The sequence below is a fragment of the Columba livia genome, chromosome 1, assembly GCF_036013475.1.
Source record: "Columba livia isolate bColLiv1 breed racing homer chromosome 1, bColLiv1.pat.W.v2, whole genome shotgun sequence".
Classification (NCBI taxonomy): Eukaryota; Metazoa; Chordata; class Aves; order Columbiformes; family Columbidae; genus Columba; species Columba livia.
Window position 1 is genome coordinate 61851826 of NC_088602.1, and position 23163 is coordinate 61874988.

Here is a 23163-nt window from a genome sequence, read left to right on the forward strand (position 1 = left end):
CTCAGACACTTAGAGTAGCTATTTTAGCAACTCATAAGTGCAGTTATACTGAAAATGCAGCTATTAAAAATACTGCCTCACTGAAGAGACCTCTTCTATATATTTGAGATCGACAAACAGCCTTTTGTGAACAAAACTGATATCTCTAGCTTTATGCGATGAGAGAGTTATGGCTGATACAGATCTGTCCATGCAGTTTTAAAGACTCTTAACGTTTTGTGTGAGGATAGTAACAGAAAAATTGTTTCTTTCAATATCAAGTGTGTTTGATTGATGGTAGTCATTCATTGTTAGGTATTGCCCCTTCCCTTATGTTTTTTTGCCCAGTAGCTTTCCTTAGGACTACACAAACCATATTGTTGTTCCAATCCTAAGGAGCCTTAAACCATTTCAGAAAAGTCAGTACTGAGAGAAAAGAGAAGAGATAATGTGTTGGAAATGAAAAAACAAATCATGAGCTCAAAATGAGCCTGAGAAGGCATATGGGAGGAAGAGGGTCAGAGTAATATGTAAGGGAAAAAATACTAAAGAATTTGGAATCTATACTTGAATTTCTGGTGAAAAAAATCCTTTAAGAAAATCTATATGTATGATACCATTTTGAGAGACTTTTTTTTTTTTTTTTTTTTTTTTTTACACTTTCTTTACTGTTTTGGAATGAAGAGAACAGAATAAAAGAGTAAAACAATATGCATAGGTAAGCCTCTGAACATAGAAGAAATCAACACGGAGTGAGATTTTCCAGTGGAAACTGAGAGAGAACACTGTATTACGCAAAAGTGACAGAATGATCCTGCGAAATAAATTAAAAAAATAAAAATAAACCTTTTTATTCCTTTATCTTGAATTTTACTATTATGCCTGCATGACACTAAATCTGTCTTTTTGTGCATGGGCAATATGATACAGTTGTTAACTATATGAACACATGCTCCGCAAAGGCCACTGTGAACATTAGTACTTGATCATATCGAGTATTTTACTTTATCTCCCAGTTTTAATTTTGCAGCTGAACGGAATTCTACAATGCCTTGACACATTATGAGTCTCTTCTAAGAGCTCTTTAATGTCTTCGTGTCTGAGTGCTGTAAGACAAAAAGCTTATCTGTTCTGTTCAGGCAGAAGGTAGAAAAAAAAAAAATGATTTAGGTTTTGTATTACTAAAAAGAAAAAAATATTCCTAGTGGAAGGCTTTATCTGAAGGTTGTTTAACATATTTCCCTGAATTCTGACAGTCTCTTCTGGAAAAATTCTGCTCATCCGGGATGTTGCTTTGTTTCTGATGCTTGACATGCACGTGGGTGTTCTCAGCTGCTTCTCACCGAGACGGTGCCTGGCAGCATCGGGAGAGGAGAGAGGAGAGAGGAGAGAGGAGAGAGGAGAGAGGAGAGAGGAGAGAGGAGAGAGGAGAGAGGAGAGAGGAGAGAGGAGAGAGGAGAGGAGAGGAGAGGAGAGGAGAGGAGAGGAGAGGAGAGGAGAGGAGAGGAGAGGAGAGGAGAGGAGAGGAGAGGAGAGGAGAGGACGCTGACTCTGTGCTGAGTGCTCGCCTTGAGGAAAAGAACGTTTTTATGGGTGCAGTTGATCAATGCATCCCACCATCAGCTGAAACTATACTAAGAATGTGTAATACTGAATTTCTAAGTACTTTTATTGATAACATTAATATTTACACTGCAGGCTCTCACATAACAAAGAGCTTCACGTGAATTATATCTCTGAACTGTAGCATTACTTATAGTCATGTCTTTTGAAAAATAATATTCCATCACCAAACTTTCTCGAGGACTCAAAGTTCTTCTTTTTAAATTTATGGAAGAATTAACATGTCAATAAGTAAATCAGAAGTATACTGTCCTAGCACAATGCCAAGAGACACAGTTTTAGCTAATAGTGGTATTTAACACACTGCTGTTCAAGATAATGAGCTATTTGCCCATTGTTCATGTAATCTGAACAATGTGTTGCCATAATTTAAGTTTTCTGCAGTTTAAATTTATACTTGAATTTACAAATCAGGTGAGCCCCTTGTCACTTTCTCTTGCCACTGTTTTAACTTGCAGTACTATAATATACAGATCAGACCTAAAGACCAACTTCTTTGCTCTATAAACCAGTGCACATAATGTCCTTTAAGTGCAGATCAATGTCTGTTGCATTTCTCAGCTATGGGCACTTCAAAAATGCCTCTCAGCTGTCAGCTCACCTTCAGCAAGGCAGTCTTCTCTGAAATGCCTTCTATATCCTAGGCAGACTCTGAAACTGAACCTCTAAATCAAAAGACAAAAGGAGATGGATTAATCAATAAGGATGCTTTCATTTTCTCTATTTTTTCCTGGGGCTGAATCCCCAGACATAACAATCAAATCAGTCTAGTCTAAGCTATACCGAAGCCTATAAAGGTTACTTGATAAATATTCACTTTTCCACACAGATGAGATAGTTGTGGTTTTTTTTTTTTTGTCTTTCCTTTTTCTTTCTTTCTTCAAATAGACTTGATTTTGGACTTCTACTTACAGGAGAAAAAAAAAATAGAACATTTCTCCCCATCCCCCATCCTATTTTATCTTGCTGGTTTCAATATGCGATTATTTCTATCACAGTGTTAGAATAAGACTTCACAGACTATATAAAATTATTTACTTTGCTCATTGCTTAACAAGGCCTGTTTTAGGAATCTAAGAAGCCCAGTGATCCTAATAAAAAAAAAAAATAGCACATTCAAGCTTTTAGATTTTATCACTAACATTTAAGTACTTGCAGAAAATTAACAACTACAAGTGACGCTCTGTGCCTTGAAATTGTCCTTGCACATGTTCTGAAAACTTTCTCTTTTATCTGTATGAACTGATTATTTTCATATTAACTGAATTTAACAACACATGCAAATCTTGCAATTATTATTAAAATAGCAAAATTTTCCCTTTTAAGTGTGATTGCAGCCAAATCTACCTTAACATTCCAGGTGGAATTTCCCTAGCTTGTTTTAGGGTTCCTTCTGGTTTTGCCGTTAACTGTGAGTGCTTTTGACCAATCATAAGATATGAGTACTATTTATAAAATAGAATATTTGGAGGAATTGATGAAAATTATGTGTAAAGGTGGCACTGTTAATAAAGTATATTGGGAAATCAGTTGAACTTAGATAAAATTCCTTACAAAGTCAGATGTTATGAGAAGGGATACTTCAGTTCAGAATAGAAATTTCTGAGACAAGATGTACAGCGGAATAGCAGGAGAACCAAATGAACCAAAGGGGCAAGAGTATGTAAGAAGAGAAGAGAAACGTGCAGTTCCCAAAGTCAGATCTGTGCACATTTGGTGTGTGAGCTTCCTGTTTTCTGGGTGTTGTTTTTTTAACTCATTTGTTTCTCCTAGTTGTCATTATATTAAAACTAGCTGTGCAAACTTAAATGACCAGAAAACAGGTTCAAAACAAATGAAATTAAGTATTTTTTTCACATAGCTAGTAACTAGTGAAACTTGTTGCCAAAAAGTGTTACAGATGCTCAAAATGTTAATGAGTTCTGGAAACAGAAACTTGAGGAGGAAACGTCATTCCAGAGATATTAAACATGAAGATGTGATACAGCCCACAGGTCAGGAGCTCCCTAATGGGCAGAACCTTGGAAGCTGAGAGGAGGACTGGTGGGAGGCAGAGTGGAAGTATTCCTCAATATTTTTCCTTAAATATCCAGGACTAGATGAACGTTTGGCTTGCCCCATTACCACTGTGTTTAGGTTAAGCTCTGTTCCTTTGAACTTAAATCAAGAAGGAAAGCAAATCAAGTCCCTTTCTTGTTTTAATCTGTTTTAATGAAATAAAACGCAGTGTGGAACTGCACACTATTTTCTTTTTTTAACAAAAATAGTTCAACTAGTTCAGATAGTATCTGAAGATCTTGTTTCCTTTGGTTAACACGTAGGTTTACACACACTCTACCCCAAAGAATTCATGTAGAGCAATATAGAACAAGCAGCTGCAAAAAATAAAAGTGAGAAAAAGAAGTATATTTTATGATACCAGAACCATAATCTAAGCAAGTGCACATTTCCTCTCCAAATCATATAATATTTGTTTGGTTTTTGTCTCCTCAGAATAACTATCCACTGTAGTTGAGTGCCAGTCAATGCAGAATTTTGGCCGGATTTACTTTAAAAACCCAATAGAAGAAAATGGAGGGAAATACATGTGTTTTAGGCAAAGTGCTGTGTAGGTTGGCATCTCTGAAGAGGGCAGGATTAAATTAACAAAATTGGCAGCTAGGATAGGGCTTTTTTATTTTCCTCTTTTGTGAGACTGGCCATGAATATGGAACCCTAGAGTGCCATTTCATTGAGTCAGTTTTCATGTCTTTAGGCAGTGAATTAATTTACCAACTCAATGAGAAAACCGTTAGAGTTAGCAATTTCTTCACAAGAAAGGATCCTGAAAACTTTTATGTATTTTATGTGATATGAGAAATGTCTTATGAATATAGTTCTAGAAGTCGATGATGTATTATACCAGTATTGAAACTTCTCCTTGTTTCAATCTAGGCACTTAATCATAATATAGTATCTCCCACTGCTATACTTATCTACTCTTCCCACCAATACTAACTCTCTTCTTCTAATTTAGTTGAAGCCTAAGCCACTCAATTAGGAACTGGCATTATGGATTTGTCAAATAAGTTCTGTTAATTATCTTTTATGGACCAGTACGGTAGAACATTTACTTTAAGTACACTGAAAGCATTTAATAGTACACCTAAATTATTCTAATAGTTTGCTAACTATGTTGTGTGTCCTTAGGAGATGCAATTAGAAAATTGTATGACATTGCATCTGTCATGGAAAGGAACGTAATTCCATTGTTATACCTTTTAAATGTCATACACCATACTAATTACATCATTTGACAATTACTAACTGTAACAGATTATACACATCCAAGTCAGTGAGTAAGATAGCATTACATAATTGTCAACTGACCCAATGGAAAACAAAAGTAATGCACTGATTAGTATTACTAATCTTAATTATATATGTAAAGCTTTATTAAATATACAAAGGTAAATTTTCACCAAATATCTAAGGATATCTTAGGATATAAAGCCAACAAAAAAACTTCAAAAAGGCTTTAGATAGAAACAGGGTCCCAAGGTGAATAAAAACAAACTGTATTCTAAGAAATTCCCATTAAGTGTCTGCCTAATCCTGGAGGTACTACGATCTGTAATTTTCTTTTTTAACTTAAAAATTCCCTTTGGGTTCTACTACTGTGCAAGTCAGAACTATTTCTATCTAAAGCCTGTGAATTAACTAGTTGTTTGTTTTTCATTCCCATTTATTAAAAAACAAACAAACACACACACACAAAACCACAAAAAAAAAAAAAAAAAAGACAAAACAAAACACAACAACAACAACCAACAACAACAACCCTGGGCTCAGTGACTGCTTTTTTGGTCTTAGTGCTGCTTTTCTGTGTAATATCTCCTGGGATGGTCTCAAAGTTAAAACAGCCACTTGGCCATATTTCTTCATTCTGGATGTTCTGGATGTACCCTCAGGAGCTCTGGCTAGAGCCTTGTGTTTTGCTCACTTCTCAGAGTGCCCACCCCATGCTTGAAGGTTTCTCTGCAGCCAGATGGAGTGACAATGCAACTGTCTGTTCTTGAAATTATGACATTAGGCAACTAATGTGATCCACAATCCTTATGTACATAGTTGTTAGGAAGGTAAATGGGATTTGTACATAACCTGTAGACTGAACTTGCCTCCAAAGGACATATAAATGGCTGGAACTTGTCTTGAGTGTGAACTGGGACTCAGGTTGCTCCATGAGTGTTTTGTCATGGTTAATGTGACAGTTTCCTGTTGACAAGAAGATCTGTGATCTGGCAGCAACTCACTCAACCTACAGGGAAAGGTCACTGCCTTCTGCTCTACACTACACTTTGGATTCAAAGTCTTGCATTGTGGAAACATTTTAGAATCAGTCTGCTGAAATTTCTGTATTGCAGAGACACACAGTGTTCACCAACCAGTTCTCCTGGTTGGTATTTTTGGGGCTATGAAAGGAGCAAAAGACAGTATGTGGTGCCAGCTTTTAATGTTGAGTGGAGAGAAAACTTTAGCTTCATTTCTACTGCTTTAAGATTTTTAGAAGATGCATTGGTCATTACTAATGATGTCACAATATTTTATTATAGGTTACTTACGAAATTGCTGGTGCAATAGAAAAAAATAAAGATTCCCTTTCACAAAATCTCATCTTTGTAATGAAAAGTAAGTAAATGGTTTTCTGGTTGCTGTTGTTGTTAGAAATCAAGATATAATGACTTTAATTTTCTTTTGTGTTTTAGAATAAATTTGTATATATTTTATTTCCAGTTTTTGAAATAAAAAGTCAACCTCATCTTTTTGAAGTATGTATACATTGTTTGAACTTTGCTCTAATTTAAAAAGCATTTAGAATTTATGAACATAAAGCATCTTAATCATGTGATATGATGTAAAGCACAAGAAGGTATAATGTGATTGGTTAGCATGACTTGAAGAAATAATTGAGTATGAATTCAAACAAAAATAAGCCCCAGAAAAGGGGAAATAAGGCTCCCAAAATCATAGAGTTTGCAATGAGATATGCTTTACTGCTTGAGTACCTTTCTAAAAGCAGGAACTTGTAGGCGTTATGTTTTTCAGTGAATAGATACAAATGTCCATTGAAATACAAAATTAAATACCTTTCCCCGTGCATATTGTATTCTTATGCCTAATAACAATGCATCTCATTTTATTAATTAATGATTCATAATTAGATAATTAAAAACCTCTATCATTTCCCCTTTCTGTGAACAAAACAAAAACATGTTCCTCAGGGAAATGTCAGTGGATCCTGAGACGTTATTTGTCTTTTCTTCAACCACTGCAGAGTCTTTCACTTAATATATTATATATTTCTATTTCTTTCAATAGAAATAGAGGTCTTCTGGAGGTTATATTTATCTTCCCAGTCAGCCCAACTGCTACAAAGTATTTATTTTTTAGCAATTTTACTATGAAATTAGCTAAACTCCCTTGTAAAATAATTGATGTATTTTAAAGGCAAAGAGTGTGCTCTAAAGATGAAGAAAGAAATGAAATAATTGATCATTAATATAATCCTAATGATTATAGTTTTAGAGACATTCCATTTCTCACTACTTGGAATTTACATGATAATCTGCCAAAGAGTATAAGAAGAACTGGCAACTTCCAGTGTGTTCTGCAAGAGAGAATATTCTTCCGTTCACTCACATAGTCTCCTTTTGCAATTTCATTGCTATTTTGTGTAATCAGTTATGCAGCTGTTAAAAGGGAAGAAAAAAAGGATTGTATTTGATATAAAATGTTTGATATCCTGAGAGTGGTTATATAATTAAGAAGCCGTAATAATAACAATTATAATTAATGGAAAAATTCTGAAGGCAGAATATTTGCAAGCATGTGAGTCATTTAAGGGCTATATTCCTTCTTCTTTAAGTGACTCAGGCTTAAAACCTATTGATTGTCAGTGACACCTTGCCTTTAGGTTCAGTTTCATAAGGTATGTAGACATACACCTTAAGTGCATGCTTCCTTTGATTTTCATGAATTTGGTTTCCTTAATCAAAAGTTTTAAATATACTAACAACATTAAAGTAATTTGTATATATGTGTAAGAATGTGGAACATACCTATCCGACAAACAAATCAGGAGAGATTATTGATATAGTTTTATCTGTTTTAATTTGAAGGACATAATTGTAATGCCTTTCCTAATGCTACAGATTACATTTATGGTGGTTCACTGATTGTGCTGAAATAGTTTCAAGTATCTGCTTTACTAGCTTCCTCATAATTTTATTATTCCTGTTCAGGAATAGTAATCTCCACAGAAAAAGGGAAACAACTCTGTTGCTTTTAAGTATCTGGTAATATACTTTTAGAGAGCTAATAAAGAGCAAATGGAGGAATTCTACCTGTTATGCTAAACTTAATGACGTTATTTATGGGTGTGATCATAATGCCAGTTTGTTAGTTACTTTAAATAAAAGTAATAAAAATTAAAAAAGGTTAAGGATGTATCACACAATAGGTTTTTAATGTTTATTGGTTCTGTGGCAGTACAAGCTGCAGATAATTATTATGTTTATCTTAAAAGGCCTGTGACCATAATCTCATAATGGATAATTTGACTGAAATTACTGTAAAGTATCTTATCTGTCTTAAAACTCAAATTTTATTTTTAAAAACACCACTTGGAAGTGTATTAGTTTTGCACTAATTATCACCACTGCATCAAACATATGTATGGCATTGTCTTTTTCCTGTAAATATTAGTAAGTGAGGTCTTGATGTAGAGAAATGTGAACATAGTTTGCTCCAGTTCTGTCCTTCATATTGTTGTTTTTTTTTTCTTTCATCCCTTCCCATATTGTTTTTTATATAATTATTTTTATTTGGTGCAGTGAGTGTCTATAATTTATTGCTATCAAGTGTCTCGGTCATTTCTAAATACTGCATGTTAGATAAATCTGCAGAATCCATCTCTTATATTGCTTTAATAGATGGATAAATTGTGAGTCTGTAATGGAACAATATTTGGTGGTGATTGTCATGTAAGTAAAGTTTAGACAGATCACACTCTGAAAGGTTTTGTTTTCTGCCCTGTTTTGTTTGGCACAGGACCTGAATATGTTTAAAAATGATGTTACCGATACCTGATGAACTTAGATATTGAATACTCCTTGATAACTAACATAATACGATAGTTTATTAGTTTGTGTACTTCTTTTAAGATTACTTATTTAATTCTATCTCCTATTGTACATCTTTTTACTTCCAAATACAATATATATAATTTTCTAACTTGTATTTTATCTTCATACATTAATTTCTTCTTTTTTTCCCAGCCAGTGAAAATATAGTCATCAATCAATTGTTTCAGTCCAAGCTGACACAAACTGGATCACTTGTTCCTCCATATCATTCCCTTAAAATCAAAGGCTGTAAAGCAGCCTTGCTAACTAAAAAGCCATCAGTAGCCTGTGCAAGTGGAGAAGCAAAGAGATATATTGAGCTTAGCAAGGTAAGAATTTAGGGCTCTTCTTGCTCTTCACTCCTTGAAGATTTTTCTCAGTTACTTTATAATTTCTGAAAGTTCCTTACTCTCTGCATCATTCTCTGCAGCCATCGAACTATTGCAACAATGTAGTACTTAATATCTACACTAAAGCAATAGTGAGAACTAACAGGTTATAATTTACTAACACTAATAATACTGGTTCGAGAACCTCTTTCTTAGACTCTCTGAGCAGAAGGTTGGGCAAGATGAGGAGGTCCCTTCAAGCCTGGATTATTCCATGATTTTGTGGTTCCAGGGCTTAGTAGTGCATGCAATATTAATGGGTTTTGGCTGTATAGGAACAGTCTTCCTTTTGTCTCCTTGGCTGACTTTATGATGGATAGTTAAGTAAATAAAGACACAGAAGTGCAAAAATAAAACATCAATGTCTTTGTTGTGTTAACCTGAGAAGACTTCCGTTTTGCAAAAGATAGTTTGTGTGGTTTTGTATGAAGATCAACACTATACCTTTTGGCAAATGTTGTTTTAAATGATCACTTGTAAGCAAATTTTCCCTGTTGATTTGAAATCATAGAATCATCATTGATTTGAAATCATAGAAGTGCTGGAGCGGGTCCACAGAAGAGCAACACAACTGGTGAAGGGACTTGAACATAAGACATATGGGGAAAGGCTGAGGGAGCTGGGGTTGTTTAGTCTAGAGAAGAGGAGGCTTAGAGGTGACCTCATCACTCTCTATAACTACCTGAAGGGAAGTTATAGCCAGGTGGGGATTGGTCTCTTCTCCCAGGCAGTTAGAAATAGGACAAGAGGGCATGGGCTTAAACTCTGCCAGGGGAAATTTAGGCTGGATATCAGAAAGAAATTCTTTACAGAGAGAGTGGTCAAGCATTGGAATGGCCTGCCCAGGGAGGTAGTGGACTCGCCGTCCCTGGAGGTTTTTAAACTGAGATTGGACATGGCACTTAGTGACATGATCTAGTAAACGGACTAGAGTTGGACCAAGGGTTGGACTCGATGATCTCTGAGGTCTTTTCCAACCCAGCCGATTCTGTGATTCTGTGATATTTCAGTTGGAAGAGACACTCAGGATCATCAAGTCCAACCGTAACCTAACCCAACTCCAGCACTAAACCATGTCTAAATGCCTTTTAAACACCTCCAGGGATGATGACTCCACCAGTTCCCTGGGCAGCCTGTTCCAATGCCTGACAACTCTTTCCATGAAGAAGTTTTTCCTAATATTCAGTCTAAACCTCCCTTGGTGCAACTTGAGGCCATTTCTTCTTGTCCTGTCACTTGCTACTTTGGTGAAGAGACCAACTCTGTCCATGCTACGACCTCCTTTCAGGTAGTTGTAGACAATCAAACTCTTCCCATTTCTGAACCTGTCTCTTTTTCTGATAGGTAAGTCAGCAAAAAAAGCTTAAAAAAAAAAAAAAAAAGAAAGGCAGCGGGGAGGAAATTTTGGAGGTTATCAGAAAACTGAGTGTTAATGTCACATGGAACATCTGTCTTTTGAGGAGAAATAACTGCTGAGTCCATTCTTGACAGAGCTTTGGAATTCCTCCTTCTATAAAAGAAGCAAGCAGTTCTCAAAACACATCAGCTGCCTCACCCGGCTTCTTGAATCTTATGACTCTATTTTTGGCTTACAGCTGCATAAAATTGATTCTGTCGTGGGATTAAGGTGCCTGCTCTCATGTGTCATTATGGAAGGCTTTATGCAAATACATCCATAGAATAGCAAGGGGACTTTCCTTATAGCCCCCCTGCTGCTAGCAGCCTAATTCCGGTCTACTGTTCTTGTCAGTAATCTCAGTGGAAAAACTTAAGCTGAAGTGAATGGCATTGGTTTAAGGCTGTATTTAGCAAGCAGCTGAGGCATCACAAGGTACCTTTAAGAGCCATTCCATGACAGAAAGACCTTCCTAGAGGAAGCTTCCTAAGGCTGTGGAAAAGATCCTCATACCATATATGGAAGGAAGTATGAAAAGCACGTCTAAGTTAGAAGCCTAATCAAGCCAGGGGGAAACACCACACAGCTGGGATCTCTGAACCTATGAGGTTTTTCACCAGTCCAGAATAGCTTTTAATCTGGAGTTACTCTCTTCAGAGACAGAAGACATATTCACATTCATTTAGGAAGCGTGATAAATTAAATCAGAAATTTCAGATTCAGTGAGAATGCTCTAAACTTTTAGGTATTAGATGTAAGGTGTGAAGAACTTCATCCTTCTGCCCACAGAGACAAGGATGGCTTGGCTTCTCCAAGGTAGGCTTTGAGAAGAGCTGTGCATGTGAGACATAACACCATTTCATTTCTGGATAGTGAGTCGGCCTACTTTGAGCAAGGTACTGTGCTGCCCTGCAGGACAAAAGCAGAGCTTTAGGTATCTAAGCTGTTACAGTGGCAAAAAAAGAGACACTTGTTAGTTTGGGATAGGCACCTGATGCAGCAGCTGGAAGTAGGTAAGTTCTTAAACTCTTTTGTGGATCAATCCCACATCTATAACTGTGCTGTCCCAAATAATTTCTTCCCTTTCCCAGTATAGCTTTGAAAATCCACTGTGATGGGCTGGAATAATGTTGTTTTTTGTTGTTTTGTTATTGTAATTGGAAATGTAGTATAAGGAGCATTTACTTATCAGCTTAGAATTAAGATTACTATATGGTGAAAAGTCATAACTACTGTATTTTTATTGGAGTTTATCCTGAAGGTAAAGGCAATAAAGAAAAAAAAAAAGGGGAGGACAAAGAGGGACATTAAAGCAAGAATTATCCGTCACAGACTGGCCTTCCTTTTAGATATGATATGTGAGTTGTAACATACTGTTACAGTACTGTAGGCAGTGAGAAGTGCAAAATGGAAGGTACTCATGTTGCCGTGTATGGGTAGTCATCTAGACACCACCATATCCAGGGAAAAGAAGTAGACACTTTCAGAGGTCAGACAGGGGGTTGTTGTGATTACCCTCCCTTTTCAGCTTGTCATTTGCAGACCTAGCTACTTTCTAGGCTATATAATTATAGATTTCTCTGTGTATGGCCATGTATCTACCTGTTTACCTTTCTATAAATTACTCTTTCCTTGATCTTGAGCATGCAGTGACAGCTAAGAATGGCTCACCTTTTTGAGCTCACTACTTCTTGTAGTAGGGTCTAAGAGAAAAGTGCATCCATCCTAAGATAGACATGAAAAGATCTAATAGTTGGCCAGAATTTTGGAGTACCTAAGGGGTCATAGGAAGCTCAAGTCTCTGTGACATATGAAGACTGTGTCCCCTTTTCAAATAAAATAAAGTATATCTTCGTCGATGCTCTCACAACTCTCTTTTGCTCACATCAGCTCTTGCTCCCTTGTTTTTGTGTAACCTTTTCTTACTGCATACTTTGGGCCTGTTGCATTCCCCTTACTTCCTTTGGAAGAATCAGTGGGTTTCAGAGTTCATACAACAGAACTCTAGTCACATGAATGCACATCACTAACAAAAGGCTTTTCTTTCCATTTACTCAATGTTATTTCTCTTGATGAACACTTTGCTTCATTGTTAGTTGAAAAACTCATCTATTACAAAGATTTGGTATGTCTTATGGTTGAAGCTTTCAAACGTTCTTCTGGTAAATGGAAAGTTTTCAGGAGGAGGTTTAAGTTTCTCAACAGAGATTATCAAGTTACTTTTCTTTTTCCCCCTGTAGATTAGAAGTACAAGATTTTGTGATGTAAAACTGTGTATTAGAGGGTAAGAAAGAAGTACAGCTTAGGTGATGTAGCCTTGTTCCTTAGCCCATAGCTGAAGATGTCCAAGTTTGGAGACTGAATTAATTTTTTGTCATTGCCTTGTTTCCTTTCTTTTCTTTGCCTCATTCTGAACCAAACAGTTATTTTCCGTGGGAAGAATTATGAAACCCATGACAGCAGGCAGGAACTTTAGCATCAAAAACATTGTTCCTGGCTCTTCCACTAACTCAAGAAATTATCTTGATCTAGTCACTTAATCTGTTGGGTGGAAGGGACGAGTGTATTATCTGTCAAGAGGAGAAAACTCTATTTTAGCTATATTCTTCAATCATTTTTTAAACTTTAACTGAGAAATGTCATTGGCATGCTAGTGGTTCTTTTTATGAGAAGACCTGGAACAGAAAGATCTCTCTTACTTTTCTTTCTTCAAGTTGGGTACAAATTTGCCTTTAAAATCTTATTGCATGCTAGTAAGTGAGATTTGAAATAAAAAAGAGCTCCAAAGTTTAGCTTAGTGGATAGAGAATTGCTTGCACTGCAATATTTTTAATGGAATTTGGCTTGAGTGGGTCAAGCAGAGGCAATGTTCACTTTCTTGATGCAACTAGAAAAAGACAGGAGTAGGCCAGGACACACTGACTTGATAGAAAGGGAGTTTTATGGGTAAGGGGACTGCAGAAATGCAATGAAAAAAGTCAGAGGTGAAAAGGCTGTTATTGATGCAGAGCTTTGGCCAAATCCTGGATTGCAATAAGTTTGCCATCTTACCTGTAGAAAGTTAAACAAAAAACCCCTAATCTCTGCAACCACTTTTATCCCCACTCCCAACTCTGATGTATAGGATAACGTTGGTTCTAAATGAGATATGAAGGTATTGATAATTTATATCTATAATGGTGAAAATGGGTTAAAAACATAAAATAAAAAGGTTAACTGTGTTCACTTGTGCAGAAAGAAAAAAGGAGGAGGTTTTGCTATTAATATTGTTGCTTTCAAGATTTTTTAATCATCTATGCTTACATTTATTCACTTAAGCATATGTCAAACACATAAGAAACCTTTTCAGAGAGTTACAGAATTATGCTACATATAGGCAGACTTATGGAATACTAACTGCAGAAGTTCTGCTTGTGCAATGGAGTTCCAGATCATATTGCTTTGCCCAGTTATTTGGGAAAGGTATTGTATCTTTCCAGCTGCTTTTGAAATCAAAACTTTCTTGCTAGTCATGGCTCTGCAGATCCTTGAGGCTATTTATCCACTTTCCCAATTATTTCTGAAACTCAAATCGTTGTCTATGACACAGTATTTGCATAAATGTTTGCTTTTGTTAATAAATTGTGTAACATTGAAAATGAAGGTTTACCACCCATCTTGAGCTAAAGGTATTGTGTGTGTGCTTTTCTACCCTGCAGCTGTTGAAAAAGAAAGGAACATCCTCATTTCTTCAGAGACTGGAACGAGGGGGTCCAACCACTGTGGCAATACAGCTCAGGGTTAGTAAACACCTTCTGGACATAAATTTACAAAAAATCCCCAGAAACCCTCAAACATTTCAAAGGTAGGATTGTTCACTAAAGATTGCAATGGAAGAAAGAAAAATCATATACTTGAGAAATCCCCTTGCATGGCCAGGTGAAGCCTTTTGAGAAAATGATGTTGAAAAGTTAAGAAGAGCATATGTGTTGAGCAATTGCCTTTGATGCAAAATAATGGTTGATAATTGATTTTTTTCCTCACAGAAATCCCTCACAGATATTATTGGGAAGCTGCAGAACTGCACGCCACATTCTGTTCATTGTATAAAGCCGAATAACTCCAAGTTGCCAGATACTTTTGACAATTTTTATGTGTCTGCTCAACTGCAGTATATTGGCGTCCTAGACATGGTGAAAATCATACGACATGGGTATCCAGTACGTCTCTCTTTCACAGACTTCTTGTCAAGGTAAATTCTTTTTAAGTTTCATAGAAAGTTTTTCTTACCTACAGTACAAAGCCTTCTGTCATGTTCTGGTAGCACTTGCAGTTTTGTTTTGCTGATGAACCTTTCAGACTTTCTTCAGAGGAAAAATCATATCTGCCAGCAAGGGAAGGAATAATGAACTTTGTGGAAATATATTTATAAATATCATCAGTGAAATGTATTAATTTTTTTTAAAAAATATAACTTAATAGTTATATTTTTATAATTTATGCTATTAATACAATTTATAAAATACAAAATATTGTATGTTGTGTCCAGTTAATTAAAAAGCAGAAGAAGAAATAGTTTAATTTTTCAGGTTTATCAGTATAGGTATCATGGGTTCAGTATTTGTATTTCATATGCTAGGATGTGTTTCTGTATGGTGATGAGTTATTAATGCTCATACTACAAGTCTATTTTTTTTTGTTGTTGTTAGAATTGAATTTTGAATTACTGTGAAAAGACAAAAAAATATATGTCACCACTTCTGGCTGAAGGCAAGCTCTTTTCCCCCATCCCCAAATCAGTTTTGGGGTTTTGGCACACATTCTCAAATGTTTCAGCAAATAAAGAGTACCATCTTGTCCTAGAGATGTTCAGCTAGCATCCTCATGCATTCAACACATGTTCCTCCTCTCTGCACATTCTACTCCTTGACTGATATGTCAATAAGTCATGATCTGGCCTATGTTTTAACCTTTCAATTGCTTCTTTGGAAAAAGCTGTGAATGTTAAATTACTGCTTGAACAGGATCATATTTTCTCTGGCAATTTTATAAATATTCAAAAGGTTCAGGTGTATAGGAGTTTCTAATCCTACGTGTTTCAAAAGTAAGCCATCTCTATCCTACCACAATATTAATTGCACAGCACGAATCCAGAAGTTCAGGCTGGTTGAGAAAACGTAGAGAACGGGAGATTTGGAAAAGCTGGCTGCTTTCGTATTCTGAAGTGCTAGGGGCAACCTCTGTACAGCCGATGCTCTACTACTGAATTGAACACTTCAAAGGATTATTACATGAGCAGAAACTCAAAATCTTTTCTACTGTTAAATCCTTACAGTGGTTCCTGGCAGGGATTTTGTCCTTGCCACCTAGCTTTTCACACTGCACTTCCCAGATACAGGTTGGGGATCAGCACAGGCCTGTGATCATTCCTGGTGGACAGTGTGGAGGTAGCTCCTCTCTTTTGGAGGATAAAAGAAAGTAACCATATGAACAAAGATCATTTTGTTCACCTGGCTTCAGTGCCAGAGAATGGTAGGTACCATGTGTGTTTACTTTAACAGTGTAGGCGTGAGTCCAGCATTCATGTTTTTTGGAGAAGCTTTATTTAAAACATGCTAAAACAATATTTGAAGATTCAAATATAATTTCAATCTTTTTCCACTACTCCTTCAAGTACCTCTCAAAGACAAATTTTTACTTATAAGTAAAAAACCCTAAAACTTTTACCTCAAAGTAAAACAGAGGGCATCTGATGTCTCACAATAAATATTTATTTGCAGTAATTATACTAAAACGAGAATAGCAACAAAACCCAACAATATGATTCCATCAACATTTATGCTAGCATTTTAAAGCATTCTAGTTTTGTTATTGTCCATCTTTATCCTTTTTCCTCCACAATAAATTATCTGATAGCTTCTTTGCAGCCAAGCACTGGTCTTTTTACCTATTTGCACTGGGTCCTAATAATTGTGTTATTATATATAAAATAAATTCAGCAGTGGTGGGGCTAGCACAGTGTCACTGAAAATGAAGTCCATTTTATAATAATCCCTGTGAATATATGTTGAACCTACTCAGAAGTTAGAAACAATCACTTTGCATACGTCTCTTGACACTACTGATTTTTAGATTTGTGTGCAAAGAGGAACACAGAGCTCTTGTCCCAGCAGTACTGCAAGAAACTATTGGCACTGTAAGGCTTTTTACGGTAGCCATTCCTGTTACACAGGCCAAAGCCCGTCCTACTTTGAACAGCAGAACATGTGAATTCTTCCCTTTACTCATGATGACCAGTTAACCCTCATATTCATACTCAGTGGATTTGGATAACTCTTTTCATTTCAGATAGTACATGTGTGTGGCTATTTATTCTGTTATTGGTGGAAAGGCACACTTTTTTTTAAGTAGAAATTATATATTAGATTGCAGTTCAAAAGTACCATCAGTTCTTAAGACTGTATTTTTTTAACCAATGGACTACAAGTAGCAATAACTGAAAAATTACTGAATTCAGAGATTATGAGTTACCTTTTCAAAAACACTTGTAAAGAACTGACACTTGTACTACATCTCTGTATTGCCTCAGTGACTGACAGGATAGTTTTGGAAAACAGATAATTACTTTGGTGATATTCTTTAAACTGGATGCTTTTTGTTGGCTGTTCAGCCTAACTCTCATCTTGTCCTGCTATTCATTGAGGGGAATGAGAATTATTTGTCTGATTTCCATATATGCTTATAGACCTGAAGTTGACAGAGTTTTTCACTTTTCAACTTTTCAACTTTGGTGTCAAACTGGTATTTCTAGTGTTTTAATACTTGGGGAAATAGTATCTTCTCTATTTCTGCAATTAGTTTTCCTCCATCATGTCTCTTCTACTTCTTCTGTGTGGTTCAGAATGTGATTTCCAGCCCCTAGGTGTGCAACAAGAGTTGCACTGGTAGTTGGGCCAGACTTTGAGCACAGGCACTGAGTGCCATGACTTTTGAAGAGCTGCTTCTTGTACAACAATCAGGAAGCTGCACAAGAGACTAAACCTTTCTGTTTGAGGTAGTGGTTATTCTTCAATTTGCAAGAGAGAGAAAAAATCCCATCAAATTGATTTTTACTTAGGATCCCTCAATCCCAAACAAATACAAATATAATGTAAACAGGTGAAATATAAAATGTCAGTAGTGATAACAACAGACTACAATAATACTGGTGTGTATGTGAACAGACTCTGTTCGAAGCTGTCCTGGAACCAAGAAGGAAAACAAAACAAACAAACAAAAACCACAAACTGAGTGTAAAGAGATGCCTAGTTAGAGGCTTAGTTAAAACCTCATAATTAAGGAAGGATCATGAGCAGGAGTAGGATCTGAAATACAAAGAAGTTTTGCTGATTGCCTTAGAGTATGGAAATACATACCATAAGGCCTCCACTTTCACATCTGGAAGGAGCCACCATATTCTGAAGCCCAGGGATAAAATGCAGCTTCCATTACAGTGAATAAGGATGATGTTCTTTTATTTTGGGGCTTTTTTTTTTTTTTTTAAAGTATGGAATTAGTGTATTTGTTTAATACTATACTGATTATATTGAAATGAGGAGGGCAGAAAAATCAGGAAACAAAACACAGGGAAAGATGAAGGGCTTGTTCCTTATTCACTGGGCTGAAAAAGTTTAGCTTCCCCATGGCTTGCCCCAAAGATCAAAGATCTTCCCATTACTCTGAGACCTGAGAACAGAAAAACTCAGATTTAGAAACAGACAGTTTGCATCTCTTAACTCAATGAAAGATGCACCTGAGAAAAATGAAATTTGCCTACAATTTTTTCTTGAATGTTTTGTAAGGAATGAAAATCTAAGTCATTTTTGCTTTATTCTGTCCTGCTCTACTGTGTCCTTGTTTGTAAATATTAAATACCACAGGTTTTCTCTTTTGAATTAAATGCACACAGGTTTTCTCTTTTGAAGGGGAGGATTTCCTCCCCATTTCAGTCATGCTAACTAGCAATTTGACTATGCAGCCCCAAAGGGGGAAAAATAAGCCCACAGATGCAAAACACAAGGTATCCTGCTATCCTGATACAGTTGGTAAGTGTGACCCTAGGATCTATCAATCCAAGAACAACAAGACTCAGAGATGTATCGCCAGACAGGTGCCTGTGAGAGGTTTACCCATAAGTGTAAGATTTTCACCTTCAGTTTGTGTCTTGGAGTCCTTCTGATGGACTGAGTTTCCATGGACACAGCGCCATGGTTCACGGCTTGGCTTAGCTGGGCTGCAAAGTGGTTTATGGTAGTGAGGCAAGGAAATCTTGTTTTTCTAGAGCTGAATGTACTATGCAGTTCTCCTGGGCTTACCTGGCTTAAGTAAAGGATATTAATGGTAGATCTGGAAGCACTGTGCAAAATCAAAGAGAATTCGTGGCCCGGATCCCAAATGAAATTCCCAAAAGGGAGTGAATTGTTACCCTCCGCCACCCTCCCTGAATTTTTCATGCATTTACTTTTATGGTCTTCCTTATCATATAGATAATGTGGTCAGAGTTAAAAAAAAAAATAATTAATGAAAAAATTAAAAACCTTTTCTTCACTGGCAAATAAAAAGACAGAATGTTTGAATTAGGGGCCTTCATGGTGAAGTGACAGAATATCGGAAAACTTGGATATTCTATCAATAATATAGACAGAAGCACTGCTTTCTTAATCGGATTAATTTGAATAAATTTCTATTAATATCTAATTAGGGATTACTATGACTGTTCTCTACCATATATTTCTGAGTCACATTTGAACTCTTACGATGTCTAAAGAAAGACAGTAGCTAAGGAAAGGTCATATTTCGCAAGAGCACTTTTTGCTGGGATACAAAGCTTAATCATTATTTCTGTTGCTGTCCTTTTTGGATTTACTGGTTCTGCTTCTGTGTAATCAAAGTAAAAGTTGACAGCTGCTAGGTGAACCCCTCAGTCACCAAAGGTTGTTGATCGGAAGACAAATCTTGTGGAAATTCTGGTTCTTAAGTGGAAGCTGTGACAGCTACTGTCAATTAATATACAATAAAAATTGAAATTAATAAAGTCAGATGCTATTAAATGCTGGAAAAACAGGCACCACCAATATAATTATGAAATGATATATGTGATTTCAGCGGATTTGCCAACTCCAGCTGCAGTGTTTCTGCTGAATTTGCCTGCAGTGTTGGCTCAATTTCTAAAGCTCTTTGAGTAGAGAGACAGAAATCACTTTTACCTTATCTTTAAAAGAGAAAGCCTTGCATAACATGCATTTTAGACTCCTGAAAAAGTTTACCCATATATTTTGCATTAACATGTTCTCAGTGGGCAAGATTTTGAAATTCTAGCTTTAATTTTAAGTCAAGACAGTGGCACAAACTGTGTTGTGGAAGAGTTCCAAGTTTCCAATTTGCAGCCCAAATTGTACACAGAGGTAAAGTATCCTCAAATATACTTTTCCTGGAAGAAAGAAAACAGTAAAATAACCATGAAAGTGGAAACTGTCTGCAGATGGCTGTTTCTTTCCAGCATTTAGCATTTTGATATCTTATTTAAAATGAGGACAATTCCACCCAAGATATACAAAAAACAGTTTGGCAGGAACATAGTAATTTGTTACGTTTTTGGTATTCAGTGGAATAACAAAAAAAGTAAGTATCAGTGTGTGCTCTGTTACCAGTGTAGAACAATAGGGCTAAGAAACTCTGTGGGGCGAAGAGAGCCTCGTTGTACAAGCTTAATATCTAGAAACTAATCTCTTCGCATCAATTAATAAAATGGATCCTGGCTGACTTTCGCATCATTCACCTCACTCAGTGCTCAAGGAAGACATATAAAAGCCATTTGGAATATAAATTTTTTAAAATAATGATAGTGATCAAGGATCCATCTAGAGTAATGAGGTGAGCTTATATTTCTTGCTCAGTGAAGTACAAGATTACAGCTGTTCAGGCATGTTCAGGTAAAAATGAGGTAGTAAGATGCTCTATTTCACTCATTCTGAACAATTTTATTTTGGTAACATCCTCCTTTACTGACTCTACTGTTAGTGTTTTTTTTGTAAATTGGATTAGAAGTTAAAATTCTCTTTTCCTCTCTCTTTCTTCTTCGTGTGGTTCACCAAGTTGCCGAACTGTACCCAGTGCTTTGCTCTGCTTGCATTTTAGTTCCCTTGGTCAGAGAAGAATTTATGAATTACTGCTTTAGAGACAGAGGTTCACATGTCTTGTGTCTGGGACACTGCTTAGCAATGGAGGCTGCGAGGTCCAGTTGCTCAGGTCCTGAAATAAGATATCTGTGTTAGGCTTCCCCTGCCAGTTTGTGGCAAACCTCTGGAACTGCTGGGCTTCAGGATAACCTCAGTGGATTATGCGAACTGATAAGTAAATTGAGCCTTTCACTGAGCTGATGAGAATTTCAGGATTTCTATGACAAAAACCATGTTGTTCAGAAAGCCCAAATAATTATTTGCTAGTGTGCTACACCTTGTCTTTATATTTACACTTTTTGTGTGTTTCTTGGTATTTCATCACTCAGGATTCAACACTGTGTTTTCTGGGTTTTTCAGCTCAGTCTTGTCTTTTCCATCATGGGGTTCCCATGCTCTGAAGGAGAACATGTAGGCTGTATTTAGAGACATCTCTTACTGTGTTGCAAGAAGAGATAAGTCACTAGAATGCTACGATTTACCATTTCAAACTCTCTTTAAATGGCTTAAATGGCTTAAATGGCACCAATCTTCAGTTTTCACTATGCATATGCAGACATGCAGCTTAGATTTTAAGTAATTGTACTAACTGGTTAGACAGTGTCATGTGCAGGTGCAGTATTAGACCACCCTCTTTTTCTTCTTCTCCTCTTCCCCTTCTTCCTCTTTTCTTGACTTTCTTCTCCTTCTTCCTTTTCATTGACTAGCTTTATTCTCCTTTATGGACCAAATGTGTTAAAATAGACAAATAACAACATGTAAGCTTTATAGAGTCAATAGAAAATAAAGAATCTATAAGCTTTCAGTTTTTTGAAAGTAGAATGTTAAAAAGAGCTAACATTCTGATTATTTTTTGTTTTAAAGTAACTTTAAAAAGATGGTAAAACTTCAATTTGAATAGGAAATATTAGGAAGGAAGATATGGAACACAATGATAATGAATTCTTATGATAATCATAGAAATGATGGTGGAAAAGTATGTTCAAAGCCTATTTTAATTATAGATTTTCCTCTGATTCCAGTATAAAGTTCTTCTTAGAAGAAATTCTTATTAGAAGTTCCACTTAACTGCAGATCTTGAACTCTGCAGTTCTACTCAGGGCAGCATTCACTGAGAATGAAATACTCTCATCGTGGACTTTAGGTCAAAAATGGCTTTAGAGTACTTAATTATTACTAAATCATCCAGACAATCGACTTTGCTTGAAGGTCAATCCGAAGAGAACTTTTTTTTTTCAGGCAAGGAAGTTTATGCTCATGCTAATATCATGGCTTTGTCAAATAATATCTGTCCTTCCGCAACTGGCATAAAGCCATTATTAATAAACTATTATAAGCTTTTGGTCAAGTTTGTACTATTAGCTGAGGCTGTATTGCACAGATATGTTGTTTATGTTTGTGGATCTTCTATGGGACTCACCATTGCATATCTGAACTCCCTTTGTCCAGAAGCTTTTTGGTGTTCTTTTTTTTTTTCTCTGTGTATCATCTCTTTTTCTTGCTTCTTGAAAGCAGGGAAGTTATAATATTTTGTGATATATTATTTGTGAATTTTAAAAGTGCAGCAAAACATTTCAGAGTCTCCTGAGCAAGTTAGGCAGGGCATTAGTGAGAATGTTGTACTGAGTAGATTGCAAAGTGATAGGTCATCACACTGGCCCTTTTAGCTTTATTGTCTGCTATACAATAACATCACCAGTTTTCTCACAGAGCAATGCATTGATATGTGCCACGATACCTTAAATCCTTGCAAGGAGAGCAAGACATAATCTGACGTGTTAAAAAGCAATATTCCATTAAAGGAGATGTAATGATATCAATTTATACCAAATGGCAATCTTACCATTGTGTAGTTTGTTGTCTGAGACCTAGAGCTGGAAGAGGTATTTCTGATTGAAGGTAATCATTTTTATTTGTCTTCTAGAATGCAAGAATAGGTGAGTAAATGAAGTATTTTGAAGTCATCAATTTTGAGGGCACCTTAAACCCAAATTCATAAACATGGTAATAACTAATGTGTTGTGAAGAGTGAAGGTCATCCACAAAATATAAACCCATGATTTTTAAAATGACTATGCCATTGGCAGTTTTGATTATCATCTTATTCTGTAAAGAAGTGTGGCTTAACTCCAGTTAAGCTGAGCCCCACAAAACCACTCACTCACTCCTCCCCAGTGGAGTAGGGCAGAGAATCACGTAGGCAAAAAACCTCATGGGTTGAGATAAAGACAGTTAAATATGGAAAACAAAAGCTGTGTGCATGAGCAAAGAAAAAGAAGGGATTCATTCTCTACTTCCCATGGGCAGGCAGGTGTTCAGCTATCTCCAGGAAAGCCGGGCTCCATCACATGTGATGATTACATGGGAAGAGAAACGCCATCATCTGAACATCCATCCCTTTCTTCTCCTTTCCCCAG

General features: G+C 36.3%; 1 protein-coding gene across 3 annotated transcripts in view; it reads left to right on the forward strand.

Moving 5' to 3' along the window:
- MYO16 (myosin XVI) overlaps positions 1–23163 on the forward strand; it is a 385805-nt gene that overhangs the window by 287041 nt on the left and 75601 nt on the right. For all 3 annotated transcript variants that reach the window (XM_065058425.1, XM_021296623.2, XM_005509047.4), the window contains exons 24-27: positions 6195–6270; positions 8919–9094; positions 14249–14329; positions 14576–14781. In XM_065058425.1, the coding sequence (XP_064914497.1) occupies positions 6195–6270; positions 8919–9094; positions 14249–14329; positions 14576–14781 (539 nt within the window). The remainder of the gene's footprint in view (positions 1–6194; positions 6271–8918; positions 9095–14248; positions 14330–14575; positions 14782–23163) is intronic.